General features: G+C 41.6%; 1 protein-coding gene across 1 annotated transcript in view; it reads right to left on the bottom strand.

Annotated features, from left to right (window-relative positions):
* Positions 1 to 15,845, bottom strand: part of HSD17B4 (hydroxysteroid 17-beta dehydrogenase 4) — a 98,289-nt gene extending 82,444 nt beyond the window's left edge. The window contains exons 1-2 of the mRNA XM_006078096.4: positions 15,635 to 15,845; positions 7,188 to 7,241 (exon numbers count right to left, since the gene is read on the bottom strand). Of these exons, the coding sequence (XP_006078158.3) occupies positions 7,188 to 7,241; positions 15,635 to 15,692 (112 nt within the window). The 5' untranslated portion in view covers positions 15,693 to 15,845. The remainder of the gene's footprint in view (positions 1 to 7,187; positions 7,242 to 15,634) is intronic.
* Between the last annotated feature and the right edge of the window lie 576 nt (positions 15,846 to 16,421).

Below are 16,421 nucleotides of genomic sequence, written 5' to 3'. Positions count from 1 at the left end.
AATCAATGACTTTGATAGTCTATTAAAGACTAAGTTTTTTTAATTAAAAATCTACTCTGAGTTTTTATTAAACACCTACTTAGTATACACTAACCACTAGAGTAGGATCCAGAGAATTATAAACACACTTGGAGCCTATAAAAGTACCCTATAAATAGGAAAATGGATACCTAAACAAAAAGTACTGAGTTATCAGCTAATAAAGCCTGAAAACCGAACCAGGTTTGTGAGAATGGCTGTTTCCCCATATCCTCCCAACACTAGACATTATCATTCTTTTCAGTATAACAACTAAATGATTATAAATTGTAGCCCGTTATTTTAGCACTAGTAAAGTTACATTATTTTCATAGGCTTGTCATTTATATTTCTGTTTACTGTTTTGTCTGCTTAAATAACATTTCATTTGAGGTGCCTTTTTTTCATACAGATGTGTACATGTTGCATGCATGTATGCTCGTCACTTCAGTCATGTCCGACTCTATGGAACCCAATGGACTGTAGCCCACCAGGCTCCTCTGTCTATGGGAGTCTCCAGGCAAGAATACTGGAGTAGGTTGTCATGCCCTCCTGCAGGGGATCTTCCCAACCTAGGGATTGAACTCTGGTCTCCTGTGTCTTCTGCATAGCAGGTAGATTCTGAGCCACTGGGGAAGCTCCATGTACATGTCACTTATTTATAAAAGATTTTAATTTTTAATCATATATGTTGCAAATTATAAATTCTTTTATTGAAATGTTGAAAGAGAAACAGCAGAGCATTAATACTATTTGATAGCATTACGTACATTGTTTTTTAACATTTTGTTACATAAACCAGATTCAGAAAGCTGGATTTGTCTTTAGCAATCCAATTTGTGTACCAGGCTTGGCTCTCAGAAGTTGGTTTTCCCGTTCTCTCATGCTGTTCTTCAGCCCTGACTACTGGCCTCAAAGACTAGAGCAAGAAACATGTTTTGGGTCTCCTAATATCAGGGCTGCTAAACCAGCTGAGGCAACACATATCACTTTTAGTGATGGGGCAAAAAAAAATGCAAATCAAACTGATCATCATCTTCCTTCAAACTGTCCCGCCCTCTCAGCAGCACTTTGCTGACTAAGTCATTTCCCAGGTATTCTCTCTTTTCTCCCATTTCTGAACAGTACGTGCCACCAAGCTATCAAGGCTTGACCTCCATTTCATTATGATTCATCAAATAGTCACTCTGTTCACACTCTGTAGCCAGCACTGGGCTTGGTGCTTGGAGCTTGGAAGGTAGATAGTTTGTGCACTGAGGAGTTTCCAGTTCTTCTGAGGAACCAATTATTGACATGTCTTTCCTGTTCAATCATTTCATGCCCAGACTACTGTACGTGCCTCCCCAATGGCCTTTTCCCTCCAATCGTAATCATTCCAGGCTGCTAGCAGCCAGTTGCTGGGTAATGGCCCTACAACAGCCTTAAACTAACTCATTCCCCCACTGAAAATCTGCAGTAGAATCCTGTCATTCACTGCCTAACTTTCAAGATCCCTTAAATCTGACCTCACTGTACTGTTTGACTTTACTATAAGTAGTTCCTCCTCTCTGGGAAATTGCTTATATAGCTATTTCTAAGTTCCCACTGAATTATCAGGAGTAATAACGTTACAATGCTTTATATCTGAAGAGTGCTCTATAACTGTGCTTATACATATTCCTGTTCACATATTTATTCAATCCAAGGATTTGACACCAGCTAAGTCATATCTATGACCAGTGACATATCTATAAACTACTTTTATTTCCAAAGTAAAATGTTGCCTCCAAATCTACAAAATCGAAATAATTGTTATATGCATTGATTTTGCACATGACATGCTTTACAATGAGTAATCTGAGAAGTGTATAAAAAGATGACAAAGGCAATATTATACTACAAGTGTACTTATTTTTTGGAGAGGTTATTTACTTTTTTTTAATGCTTTTAAGAAATTCAAACACTACAGATTCAAAAAGCCCTTTCTAACCCGTGTCCTATCCCAGAGGTAACTGCTGTCCTTCCAGGCATTTCTGTTTTCTATGTTGATGCCTTTCCTCCCATTCTAAAAAGTTTCTGATAGCAAACAACAGCATTAAGAATCATTTCATTGATATAGTGGGCCCAATGGGGATTTCCTCCTATATTCCGTTTATGTCTTGACTGCTACCAACAAGTATTTAAAGTGCCTTAAATATAAAAGGCATGTGCAAGGACTATTAAAAGATGGAAAAATTAAGAAAATGCCACATGAGAGAAAGAGAAGCCTACTCAAAGCATGGGCTAACGGTGGCTACCCTGGCTGAGGACAGTGTCAGGTTTACCCTTAGGCTTCCTGACAGTCAAAGAAAAAGTGCAGAACACAGAGCTGCCGTTATATTTTCACTGTTTGGCAGAAAGATACCATCACCCTAATTCATCAGGAGTCTTTTCCAGAATGGCCATGCTGCTGTTGCTGCTGCTAAGTCGCTTCAGTCGTGTCTGACTCTGTGCGAACCCATAGATGGCAGCCCACCAGGCTCCCCCGTCCCTGGGATTCTCCAGGCAAGAACACTGGAGTGGGCTGCCATTTCCTTCTCCAATGCATGTAAGAATGGCCATAAATGTATCTAAATATTTGTAGGCCTCCAAAATGTGGTAACAGTTTAGAAAGCAGTATCTTAAATGAGGCCCCCTTAATTTCAGGGACGGAATCTGTCTCAACAACAAGAAGCCATCAAGGGTCTCTTGAAAGGAAGAAGAAACTGAAAATGAGCGACTGAGTCCTCCTGGGACTCCATCTCCTGTCTATCTGCACTCACCACCTGGGTAATCTGACCCAGTCTCCTGGCTTTACATACCACCTGGGAACTGAAAATAGACTTATATAGCTTCAATGTCCCCCCAGCTATAGAGTCCTATGTCCCACTGTCTACTTACTAGCCTCATCTGAAAATCTACAGGAATGTCCCCTCTCTGGGAATCTGCCCTCCTCCAGTCTTTTCTCTCTCACTCTATCCTCCCTCCTTTTCAACCCACATCAGCAAATAACCAAATCCTGCCATACCTACCTTCCAAATATATCCAGAATTTAACCTCCTTGTACCACCTCCATCCCTACCAACTGTCTGAATCAACCCCTTCTCTTTTACAGATTATTTCAATAACCTGACAGATCTCTCTGCTTCCACTTCTTTTTTTAATGAAGAATTATAAGTACAGACAATAAGAGTTCATATGATAATAAACCCCAACATGCTCAACATCCTCCTCCACTTCCATTCTTACTCCTCCAGAACCTACTCCTCAGACAGCAAGCAGAATGATCAATTTAAACCTTAAATCGGGTCATGAAAGTAGGTTCTCATTAGAAATCTAGAAAAATAGTATACACGATCTTATTTGCAAAACAGAAATAGAGACACAGATGTAGAGCACAAACATATGGACTCCAAGTAGGTAAAGGTGGTGACATAGGACTTGGGGTGTTGGTATTGACATATATACACCATTGACACTATGTATAAAATAGGTAACTAATGAGAACCTACTGTATAGCTCAGGGAACCTTACTGAGTGCTCTGTGGTGACCTAAATTGGCAGGAAATCAAACAGAGGGGCTATATGTACACCTACAGCTGACTCGGGTTGCTGTACACTAGAAACTAACACACCATTGTAAAGCAACTATACTCCAATAAAAATTAATTTAAAAAAAAATCAGGGTATAAGCCAGTCCTTCTGAACTAAATGGTCCTATATGATCTGACCTCCTGTCACCTCTCATCTCTCATCTTCATTCTCCTAGATGACACTACTCCAACCTGGGATGCCCCCGAAGCTCACTTTGATATAATCCTGAGCACAGCGCCCAGGACATGGTAGGCAGTCACTAATACTGTTTTCTTTCCCCCTTTACAAAAGACTTTAATTCTTGGTGTCATTTAATCCCCACCATAATCCTGGCAGTTATTAGGGAAGGTGGCTACTAATATTCAGACAAGTCATGTAACTGGACAGCAGAGCCAGGATTTAAAGCCTGACCTAACTTCAGAGACAATTCACTTTCCCACACTGAAGTTCACCTTCTGGCTATCAGGATCACACAGCAGCTAAAAACACAGGCTCTGGCATCTGACAGGAGGAACTTTAAAAACTCATCTTTACCAGTTGTCATGTAACTACAGCACAGAAAAGAAATCGTGCCAATCTTACTTTAAAAGACTTCAATTCAAATTACCCCTAAGTGCTACTCCTCCAGTTCAAGAACAAAAAGCATTTTGCCTTTCTTACTGTCAAAGAAGAGGTTCTGCTTGCTGGAACACTTCAATCTTCTTTGTGTTCAAGCCCTCGAGATAAAACTTACTATTCAGAGAACTTGATATGGCTCACCAACTGAGGAAACCTCAAACCTATTCCATTCCCAACATTGTCTTCAGATATGCACACACATTCTTCAAAGATGTAATCTGTACAAAAACAAATGTCCCTTATTGCAATTATCAGCCAAAGGCTTAGCAGTTCTTACACTCAGATTTAAATCTCCCATAATGCTTGATATTATGGAACATAAAACATAGCAATCATATTAACGGGAAGCTTGAGAATATCTTAAATGATACCCTTAACTTTGGGCTTGGCCAGGTGACTTCCTTTGGCCAGTGAAATGTGAGTAGAAGTGCCATGACACTTCTAAACAGAAGCTTTAAGCACCACCATGGGGAACAGCCATGATAAGAGTCACTCCTTCAGCTGGGATCCTGAAATTAGTAAGACACACAGAGCAGAGAGACAACGGACCAGAACCTGAATCATCAGGTAACTGTGAAACTATCCTTTATTATGATAAACCAATGAGATTTGTTTGTTAACTCAGCATAACCAAGAGAAAGCTCTCTCACATGAGAAACAAGCTACTCCATGTCTTAAGGTTTTACTTCTTACTGGCCTCTGAGCTAACCTTAAGATTAACTGATCAGTAATTTTACCACAAACAAGCTGCTGCTGCTGCTGCTGCTGCTGCTGCTAAGTCACTTCAGTCATGTCCGACTCTGTGCGACCCCATAGATGGAAGCCCACCAGGCTCCCCCATCCCTGGGATTCTCCAGGCAAAAACACTGGAGTGGGTTGCCATTTCCTTCTCCAATGCATGAAAGTGAAAAGTGAAAGTGAAGTCGCTCAGTCGTGTCCCACTCTTAAGGACCCCATGGACTGCAGCCCACCAGGCTCCTCCGTCCATGGGATTTTCCAGGCAAGAGTACTGGAGTGGGGTGCCACCGCCTTCTCCGACCACAAACAAGTGACTCTGTCATAAATCCTACATGTGCTTACTCCTGTTTCCTATTTTTTGCTTCCTCAGGTAAAAATATGCTGAGCAGAACAAAATTAACTCAGGAGAAATGGCAGTGCACATAAAACAATCTGGAAGCAGGGCATCTATGTTTTAAAAAGTTAAAGCACAGGGTAGTGGTGATTAGAAGAACAAAAACCACTGGTAGCCTAAAGAATTCACAGCCAGGTCGCAGGATAACAAGTGGTAGAAAAGTTCTGCACTTTCACATAAACTAAACGATATCTGGTTCTCCAGCCAAGTTTGGTAAATAATTTTCCAAAAACATGAACTTTCGACCTCTTTGGACTTTAACAAGCACCTGCTGCAATACCATCCCTGGGTCAATGACAAGAGACACACCATCCCTGTTTATCATTTCCTTAGAACTGAAAAAGTCCAACCTGAGTTCAACAAATTCAAAAGTAAAAGATATAGGAATTCTGATCCTCACAAACACATATTTCTGCAAAAGGTTTTACAAAACAAATTTATAAACTAAGATTATAACTCAGCCACAACCAAAAAAGTAGAAATTTACTCAACCAATCTCAAAGGCACACCAACCACTCCCCACCCCACCCTCTCCCCCAAAAAAGGGCTACAACAATAAAAGAACCAATGAATAAAGTCCTTTCTTTACAAAAGGCAATATTCTAGGTCCTTAAGGAGATACAAAAGATAAAAAGAGACCCTTAGCATTTATGGAACTGAGTTCAAAGATGTAAATAAAAAGTTATGAGTAAAAATATTAATAAATTAATAGCAATATTTTTTTAAAGAAAAAAACAGACCCTGACACATTCTTGGGACAATCTGGCAAAAAAAAAAAGGTCTGAACTATACACCCCTGACAAACTATCACAATGCCAAAATGTGTTGACATTGTGTTCTTCTTCTTGCCACAAGCAGCAGACGATTAACACACTGTGGTTATGACCTTAAACAACATCCAAGGTCTCTGTGTACCTTCCATAAAGATAAGCTACACATCCACACTGAGGGAGAAAAGTATATTCAATATCCCACTTAGGTCTTCTTGGTTTAGAAAACCTGGCTGCTTGTTAAGTCTGTTACACATGTCTTCATAAACAAATTGGGAGAAATCTCTCTCTCTGTAAACTGTGATTGGGAGGCTAAAGCCCAGGAAAGATATTAATAAATATTGGGGCATACAACTGCCCTGCATACCTACCTGGCAGCGAAGGTCCATTTAGTTACTCCCCACAAAGACGTGGCTGTAGACAAACCCACTCCTATGTCCACACCAACTGCCAAGCACACCAGGCAAACCACTGAGATTACTAAAACCTCCCACATTTAGTGTGTTCTCAAATACTCCATCCTCCAATTGAATCCCCACAGTAAAACTCATGTAAATGCCCCTTTAATTAAAATTTTTTAAACTGTTATAAAAGCTCCCATTTGAAAAATTTTGATGTAAGAAATTAAAAACAAACAAAAAAACATACTTTGGATTTCCTGATTTCAAACTTCCAGTTAAGAAAACGCACTTACTTCTTCCCTTACCAATACATTTACACTTACAGGGATTCATCTTCTACCAGTCTGCTACAAGAAAAAATTACAGCCCACAATATACCAAATTCAAGAATTTTATAATGAACGCCTGCTTATCTTTCTCAATTCTACTGAGTTGTAAATTCTAGTTTACTTTAAAAAGTAAGTTACAAAAAATAAATAAATAAAAAGTAAGTTACAAAATCAGCCTCAAAGGGAAAAGATTTTGCTGGCAGAAGAAAAAAAAATTGGTGATAAAATTTGACCTTGACAAATTAGTTGATGTAAATACAAAGCTGTCTTGTGAAGACTGTATTTTAGTTCCTAGGTGCTAAATGAAAAGAAAAATTTATCAACTTACCAACAACTGATGCACCTCTTTCTGCAAAAGCCAGGGCATAGGCTCGGCCCAATCCTATTGAAGAAAAGAAAAAAAAAATCACAAAGTTGAGCAAATGTTAGAATAATTTTTTTGGTCTACTCAATCCAATCCCTATTGAAAAGTAACTGATGTGCAATTAATTACAAGAGGAGGCTTCACTGGTACTCTCAGCCTCTACTACTTTTAGGAGTTGGAAAACTTAAAACTGTACTTTACACCCATTTTCCCTACCATTTCCTACATTCTACCGAGCTTCTAGGATGCTAGATGTGATCTGTGTTCCACCGTTAAATGCATGTGCATGAAAACGCACGTGAAATGAAATTTGGAAGGAGGAAATGAGGCAGAAGTCACTGTACTGTGCCAATTGACCAGTGCTGCTGGTTAGGAAGCCAATTTCTTGAAGCTTCCTAGGTAGTAAGTGGATATACTGGCAGCTTCTAGATCAAGCTCCCTAATCTCTGGATGGCAACTTCCATTCTCTAGGTTCCTAGAGCCAGTGACTATTTGGGTGGTGGCAGTTCCAAGGGCAGCCTCAGAGATACTGGCTCCACTAATGGACCAGTTTTACAAAAGCCAACTGCTTCTACTGAGTCCTTTCCTGTTTCAAATATCTAACAGTTTCTACATTCTGCTCTGATCCTTGACTACATAATCACCACGAACACACACAAAATACTTAATTCAGATTCAAAGCTATAGGGTATAAATTTATACATCCAAAAATGGATATATGCCTATGTAAACCTTATAGACAGAGAATATCTTAGGAAGACTATAAGAGACTGGGAATTAGTGGTTCACCTCTGAGTAACAGAATTGTGTGATTAGCAACTAGGAGTGGAAAGCTTACTTCTGTATTTTTTCAATCATTTTAACATGTACACATTTTTAAAACTGAACTGATAAACTTACTGGTAGTTTATCTTGCCTTGAGAACCCCATGAACAGTATGAAAAGGCAAAAAGATAGGACACTGAAAGATGAACTCCCCAGGTTGGTAGGTGCCCAATATGCTACTGGAGATCAGTGGAGAAATAACTCCACAAAGAATGAAGGGATGGAACCAAAGCAAAAGCAACACCCAGTTGTGGATGTGATAGAAGCAAGGTCTGATGCTGTAAAGAGCAATATTGCATAGGAACCTGGAATGTTAGGTCCACGAATCAAAGCAAATTGGAACTGGTCAAACAGGAGATGACAAGAGTGAACGTCAACATTCTAGGAATCAGCAAACTAAAATGGACTGGAATGGGTGAATTTAACTCAGATGACCATTATATCTACCACTGCGGGCAGGAATCCCTTAGAAGAAATGGAGTAGCCAGCACAGTCAACAAAAGAGTCCGAAATGCAGTACTTGGATGCAATCTCAAAAACGACAAAATGATCTCTGTTCGTTTCCAAGGCAAACAATTCAATATCACAGTAATCCAAGTCTATGCCCCAACCAGTAACACTGAAGAAGCTGAAGTTGAATGGTTCTATGAAGACCTACAAGACCTTTTAGAACTAACACCCAAAAAAGATGTCCTTTTCATTATAGGGGACTGGAATGCAAAAGTAGGAAATCAAGAAACACCTGGAGTAACAGGCAAATTTGGCCTTGGAATACAGAATGAAGCAGGACAAAGGCTAATAGAGTTTTGCCAAGAGAACACACTGGTCATAGCAAACACCCTCTTACAACAAACCAGAGAAGACTCTACATGTGGACATCACCAGATGGCCAACACTGAAATCAGATTGATTATATTCTTTACAGCCAAAGATGGAGAAGCTCTATACAGTCAGCAAAAACAAGACCAGGAGCTGACTGTGGCTCAGATCATGAACTCCTCATTGCCAAATTCAGACTTAAATTGAAGAAAGTGAAGAAAACCACTAGACCATTCAGGTATGACCTAAATCAAATCCCTTATGATTATACAGTGGAAGTGAGAAATAGATTTAAGGGACTAGATCTGATAGAGTGCCTGATGAACTATGGACGGAGGTTCAAGACATTGTACAGGAGACATGGATCAAGACCATCTCCAAGAAAAAGAAATGCAAAAAGGCAAAATGGCTGTCTGAGGAGGCCTAACAAATAGCTGCAAAAAGAAGAGAAGCAAAAAGCAAAGGAGAAAAGGAAAGATATAAGTACCTGAATGCAGAATCCAAAGAAAAGCAAGGAGAGGTAAGAAAGCCTTCCTCAGTGATCAATGCAAAGAAATAGAAGAAAACAATAGAATGGGAAAGACTAGAGATCTCTTCAAGAAAATTAAGAGATACCAAGGGAACATTTCATGCAAAGATGGGGTTAATAAAGGACAGAAATGGTATGGACCTAACAGAAGCAGAAAATATTAAGATGTGCCAAGAATACACAGAACTGTACAAAAAGATCTTCACAACCCAGATAATCACCATGGTGTGATAACTCACCTAGAGCCAGACATCCTGGAATGCGAAGTCAAACGGGCCTTAGGAAGCATCACTACGAACAAAGCTAGTGGAGTGACGGAATTCCAGTTGAGCTATTCAAATCGTAAAAGATGATGCTGTGAAAGTGCTGCACTCAATATGTCAGCAAATTTAGAAAACTCAGCAGTGGCCACAGGACTGGAAAAGGTCAGTTAAGTCCAATCCCAAAGAAAGGCCAGGCCAAAGAATGCTCAAACTACCACACAATTGCACTCATCTCACACGCTTGCAAAGCAATGCTTGAAATTCTCCAAGCCAGGCTTCAGCAATATGTGAACCATTAATTTCCAGATGTTCAATCTGGATTTAGAAAAGGCAGAGGAACCAGAGATCAAATTGCCAACATCCACTGCATCATCAAAAAAACAAGAGAGTTCTGAAAAAACAAAATAGTTCCATCTATTTCTGCTTTATTGACTATGCCAAAGCCTTTGACTATGTGGATCACAATAAACTGGAAAATTCTGAAAGAGATAGGAATACCAGACTACCTGACCTGCCTCTTGAGAAACCTGTATGCAGGTCAGGAAGCAACAGTTAGAACTGGACATGGAGCAATAGATTGGTTTCAAATAGGAAAAAGAGTACATCAAGGCTATATATTGTCACCCTACTTATTTAATTTATTTGCAGAGTACATCATGAGAAACTCTGGGCTGGAAGAAGCACAAGCTGGAATCAAGATTGCAGGGAGAAATATCAATAACCTCAGATATGCAGATGACACTACCCTTACAGCGGAAAGTGAAGAAGAACTAAAGAGCCTCTTGATGAAGGTGAAAGAGGAGAGTGAAAAGTTGGCTTAAAGCTCAACATTCGGAAAACTAAGATCATGGCATCCGGTCCCATCACTTCAAGGCAAATAGATGGGGAAACAGTGTCAGAGTTTATTTTTGGGGGCTCCAAAATCACTGCAGATGGTGATCGCAGCCATGAAATTAAAAGACACTTACTCCTTGGAAGGAAAGTTATGACCAACCTAGACAACATATTAAAAATCAGACAACATATTAAAAACCTTTGTCAACAAAGGTCTGGTTAGTCAAGGCTATGGTTTTTCCAGTAGTCATGTATGGATGTGAGAGTTGGACTATAAAGAAAGCTGAAAGCGGAAGAATTGATGCTTTTGAACTGTGGTATTGGCAAAGACTCTTGAGAGTCCCTTGGACAGCAAGGAGATCCAACCAGTCCAACCTAAGGAGATCAGTCCTGGGTGTTCATTGGAAGAACTAATGTTGAAGCTGAAACTCCAATATTTCGGCCACCTGATGTGAAGAGCTGACTCATTTGAAAAGACCCTGATTCTAGGAAAGATTGAGGGCAGGAGAAGAGGACAGCAGAGCATGAGATGGTTGGATGGCATCACCAACTCAATGGACATGATTTTGGGTAAACTCTGGGAGTTGGTGATGGACAGGGAGGCCTGTCGTGCTGCAGTTAATGGGGTCGCAAAGAGTCAGACACAACTGAGCAACTGAACTGAACTGAACTGAATTTAAATTAATTCATAAGTAAACAAATAACAAAAGGAGACAGCTAAATTATCAAGCTCTTCTATAAAGAACCAAAATTATAAATTTTTCCAAAACTAAACGATCACCAAATAATTTACTTTAAAATTTAATCTACTCTAAATGGATGATCAAGAACCCAGCCAATACCGTAACTCAAGCCTCTTCATATTTTATCAGATCAAGGCTGAAGCACTAGATTTAAACATGAGGTTTTCAACGAAATCAGTACTCATGACCAGAATGCAAAAAATGGTAACAAAGTAGAAAATCATCAGATGAAAGGAATGGGACACATCTCTAGTAGAGATTGATCTCAGTTAATCAGAGTATTATCTCAAAACCAAGCTATACAATTCTCTGAAAAGGTATGTGAGTAAGCTACTTTAATCATAATGGCCCAAGCAAACTGTACACAAATCTGTACATAAAGTTAACACCACCACTAGTCCATTAACAGATTCACTGGGTCTTCCCATGTTTGTGTATCTATGCTTATATAAACGTCATTTAAATACTTTATGTGTTAGTCTGTCTCCCCAAATAAACTAGAAGGTTCTTAAAGGATGAGATTTATGTCATTCTTTTGCATTTCCCACAATGACCAGCACAACTGTAGAGTCAAAATGCACAAAAAAATTAAATTCAAGAGTCTCTATTTTCTCTTAATCTGCTTTCAAAGCCTGTCTTAACTTTCTCCTGCACCTAAGTTCACTGTCAACCATCCTCTCTTCCCTATTTCTCTTCTGACCGTAACTTCTTTCACACTGTCAAAAATCAGTTGATTCTTTTCTCACAGTGCTTGTTCAGTGCTCTTCTCAGTGGGATTGACTGCCCTCTGCTTCAACTTAACAGAGTCTCTGAGACTAACTTCTTGGACTATTTCACTTTCCAGGTTTACCCAAAGGAGGTCAAACAACTTCAAAGTCCCTCCTGACTTCAGAATTTCCAACTACTCACACACGTCTTACTATCTCCAGTCGACAGCTTGCTATTTTATAACCATTTCAGATTCACAATGGCCAGACTCCCTCTTCCACTGCCCAATTCCATCACTCTCACATTTCCATCCCCAGCAACCGCTACTACCATCTCTTAATAAATACAACTTCCTGTTACACCACCCATCATGGCAAAATTGTTTTACCGGCTAGACAATTCTGACAGAGAAGGCAATGGCATCCCACTCCAGTACTCTTGCCTGGAAAATCTCATGGATGGAGGAGCCTGGTAGGCTGCAGTCCATGGGGTCGCTAAGAGTCAGACATGACTGAGCGACTTCACTTTCACTTTTCACTTTTCACGCATTGGAGAAGGAAATGGCAACCCACTCCAGTGTTCTTGCCTGGAGAATCCCAGGGATGGGGGAGCATGGTGGGCTGCCTGCCATCTATTGGGTCGCACAGAGTCGGACATGACTGAAGTGACTTAGCAGCAGCAGTAGCAGACAATTCTGAAACTTCTTCCAAGTTGCCCAATAAACTCTTCAATATTCCAAGCTAAACAACAGCACCTGAATAGTGCCAAGATATTTCTTTTCATTTCAGAATATGAGTGAGTTGGAGTCAGACTAATTCCCAGACACAGGCCTGGCAAGCATTCACAGCCACCCTCCTGGGATGTTCAGCAGTTACGCAGTTCTACAGATACATATCCTTAAAGGAGAATGCCAAGGCCTCAAGGGCAACAGTCTGTGTTATGGGACTGCAATTAGATCTCAGTCTTTCTTTTCTAATGATGACCTAATGTAAGTCTCAACTTTCCCACATGTATCTGCTCCAGATGAGTATTCAAATTTAATGGCTAGTAACTGTAGCATAATCCAGGTTCTTTAAAATATGGATCAGTTTATAAACAAGAGGCGCTAAATCCAGAATTGTCTAAAAACAACTCATTAGTTCAGTTCAGTCACTCAGTCGTGTCCGACTCTTTGAGACCCATGGACTCAGCACACCAGGCTTCCCTGTCCATCACCAACTCCGGGAGCTTGCTCAGACTCACGTCCACCGAGTCAGTGATTTCTCCACTCTTCTCCAGTAGTCTATTGGACACCTACCAACCTGGGGAGTTCATCTTTCAGTGTCACATCTTTTTGCCTTTTCATACTGTTCATAGGGTTCTCAAGGCAAGAATACTGAAGTGGTTTGCCATTCCCTTCTCCAGTGGACCATGTTTCATCAAAATTCTCCACCATGACCCGTTCGTCTTAGCTCACAGTTTCACTGAGTTAGACAAGGCTGTGGTCCATGTGAACAACTCATTAATACTTCACAAAATCAATTTAGTGAGTTTTAATCTGCATTTACTTAATGAAACAGAATAGAAAAGTTCAAAGTGCACTGAATGTACTATGTTTCAAATACAGATTGTGTGTGTGTGTGTGTGTGTATACTGGGTATTGGCATATAACTGTTATTGCATACTGTGAATCACTCACTGTCAAAAAATGGCTTAAAACATGAGTGCTTTACTTACTTTCAACAAAAACTAAGTGTAAACCAAATGTTTTCCCAAAACATATGATCATTTCAGAATGAAAATAGCTACAGATATAAAACATTTGGCCACTAATTAATACTAAAGACATTTTCTAAAAGGAAGCATGAGAATCCATTTTATATATGAAAATATGTATGATTTAACCCTGGTGGCTCAGAGCATAAAGAGTCTGCCTGCTATGCAGGAGACCCAGCTTTAATCCCTGAGTGGGGAAGATCCCCTGGAGAAGGAAATGGAAACCCACTCCAGTATTCTTGCCTGGGAAATTCCATAGACAGAGTAGCCTGGCAAGCCCTGGTTCATGGGGTCGCAAAGAGTTGGACACGTCTGAGCGACTGACTTCACTTCAACTATCAGAACTCCATTGTGACTTTTAATATATAATTTAAATTAATTCTGCATTAGGTCCATTTTTGGTATAAGGCACTACCAGTAGGTAATCAAAGGCCCATAAGGTCAAGAATCTTACACTTCAGTTCACTTCAATTCAGTCACTCAGTTATGTCAGACTCGTTGAGACCCCATGAACTGCAGCACGCCAGGCTTCCCTGTCCCTCACCAACTCCTGGAGTTTACTCAAACTCATGCGCATTGAGTCAGTGATGCCATCCAACCATCTCATCCTCTGTTGTCCCCTTCTCCTCCCACTTTCAATCTTTCCCAGCATCAGGGTCTTTTCCAATGAGTCAGTTCGCATCAGGTGGCCAAAGTACTGGAGTTTCAGCTTCACCATCAGTCCCTCCAAAGAACATTCAGGACTGATTTCCTTTTGGATTCACTGGCCGGATCTCCTTGCAGTCCAAGGGGCTCTCAGGAGTCTTCTCCAACACCACAGTTCAAAAGCATCAATCCTTCAGCACTCAGCTTTCTTTATAGTCCAATTCTCACATCCATACATGACTACTGGAAAAACCATAGCTTTGACTGGACGGACCTTTGCACTTGGAATAGTGTAAAATCTCACTGCAAAGCATACATGTAGGTATGAGTAGTTTGTCTTAATTTCTGTCCTTTAAAAATAAGAGTTATTTCACATAACAAATTTCCACTTTGCTTCTGAAATACAGGAAGGTCGGGCCCACTTCAGAAAGACCTCTGCTCTCCAGTTCCTAATGCCCCACCCCACACTCACTTTACTCCTCTATCGCCTGCCTGAGTCCAGCAGTCACTTGAGTTTACAACTCCATGCCAAGAATCCAGTGGACTTGACAGTACTGTGCTTGGCTTGATAAGCAAAAGGAGAACTCTTACCAGATGCGCTTTTTAAAAGGAAGGCCCTCTCAAGAGCTTAAAAATCATCCGAGGAAAAGACAACTGATTTTTCAAAGGCAAGGGGCTGACATCTCTACTACTGGGGGCAAGGGGTGGGGAGTGATTCCAGTCACCAGATGGCTTTTCTGCCATGTTTAAAAGACTCGACAGAGGCCTAGAGAGTCTATTGACAGGAAGAGTTACATTTGATACGCACAGATGACCGCTGGAATGAACTTTCACCTAGTTTTGGAATCCTTAGCCCAGCCCGGTCTCTGTCTTCTCCAGATCCGAAGCCTTGAGGGACCGGGGGGCGGCGGGGCGGCGCGGGACAGGGGCGGAGGGGCGGCGCGGGAGGGAGCCGGACGGGAGCGGGTGTGGAGGTGAGGAGAGCTACACCAGGAGTTTCTGGGTCCCCACTCAAGGCTGGCCAGCCCCACCTCTCCACCCTCAGGAGATTGGGCGACCGGAGAATAGTCATTGTCCGTCCTCCACCTCCCACCCTCACCAAGTCCAATCACTTGCTCCCCAAGCCGCCTAGTCACCGCGGCCCGCAACCCAGATGCTGGGACCGCAGCTACAGCTGTGTGCGTAACCCCGACCAAAGCGGGTAAAAAAAAAAAAAAAAAAAGTCGGGGCCGGGGGGTTCCCAGCAGGACAGTGAGCTGGACACCCGCCCTCCAGCCTTCACGTACTCACCTCCCCCCGCGCCGGTAACCAGTACCACCCTCCCGTTGAACCTCAACATCGAGGCCATAAGTCTAGTCTGCAGCGGCACACACACACACACCAGCAGAAGTAGTGCAGAGTGGAGTTCAGACTGCGAGGCAGCTAAGACGGAGGGAGTGGCGGGTTCAGGCTGGTAGCGAGCGACCTGCCAGCTTCTGAGAAGGAGAGGGACGCGGTAGTTTACCAAGCGCGCCTGCGCAGAGATCCCTTGGAACTCTGGGAAATGTAGTCCAACATTCCTCCAGTCGCGGCCCTGCTCAAGAGACTTGGCTCAAAAGGACCAGTTCTGCCGCAGAAAGTAATGGGAGCTCTTAAGATGGCAACCCACTGCAGTACTCTTGCCTGGAAAATCCCATGGACGGAGGAGCCTGGTAGGCTGCAGACCATGGGGTCGCTAAGAGTCGGTTATATTTATAGGAATAGGCAGCTGTAGAAGTCCCATTAAGGAACTATAGATAGAGAGGAAAACTTAGGAAACTTTGGGAGATCACTGTAAGTTAAGTGGGTAGCCTTTCCTTTCTCCAGGGGATCTTCCCAGTCCAGGGATCAAACCCAGGTCTCCTGCATTGTGGGTGGATTCTTTACCAGCTGAGCCACAAAGGAAGCTAGCTATACATAAGGGCTTGCCACAGGAAATCCTACCCCTCTGGGCTTTGTTCAGCTCATAGAGAGACAATATGACCCTGCCCACCTGAAAAGAAGAAATTAACATATCCCCTCCCCAGGGATGGCCATTCCAGGAGATATTTGCAAGACT

The sequence above is a fragment of the Bubalus bubalis genome, chromosome 9 (assembly GCF_019923935.1).
Source record: "Bubalus bubalis isolate 160015118507 breed Murrah chromosome 9, NDDB_SH_1, whole genome shotgun sequence".
NCBI lineage: Eukaryota > Metazoa > Chordata > Mammalia > Artiodactyla > Bovidae > Bubalus > Bubalus bubalis.
The sequence above is the reverse complement of the archived record's forward strand: the minus strand, read 5'-3'. Positions and strand labels throughout refer to the sequence as shown.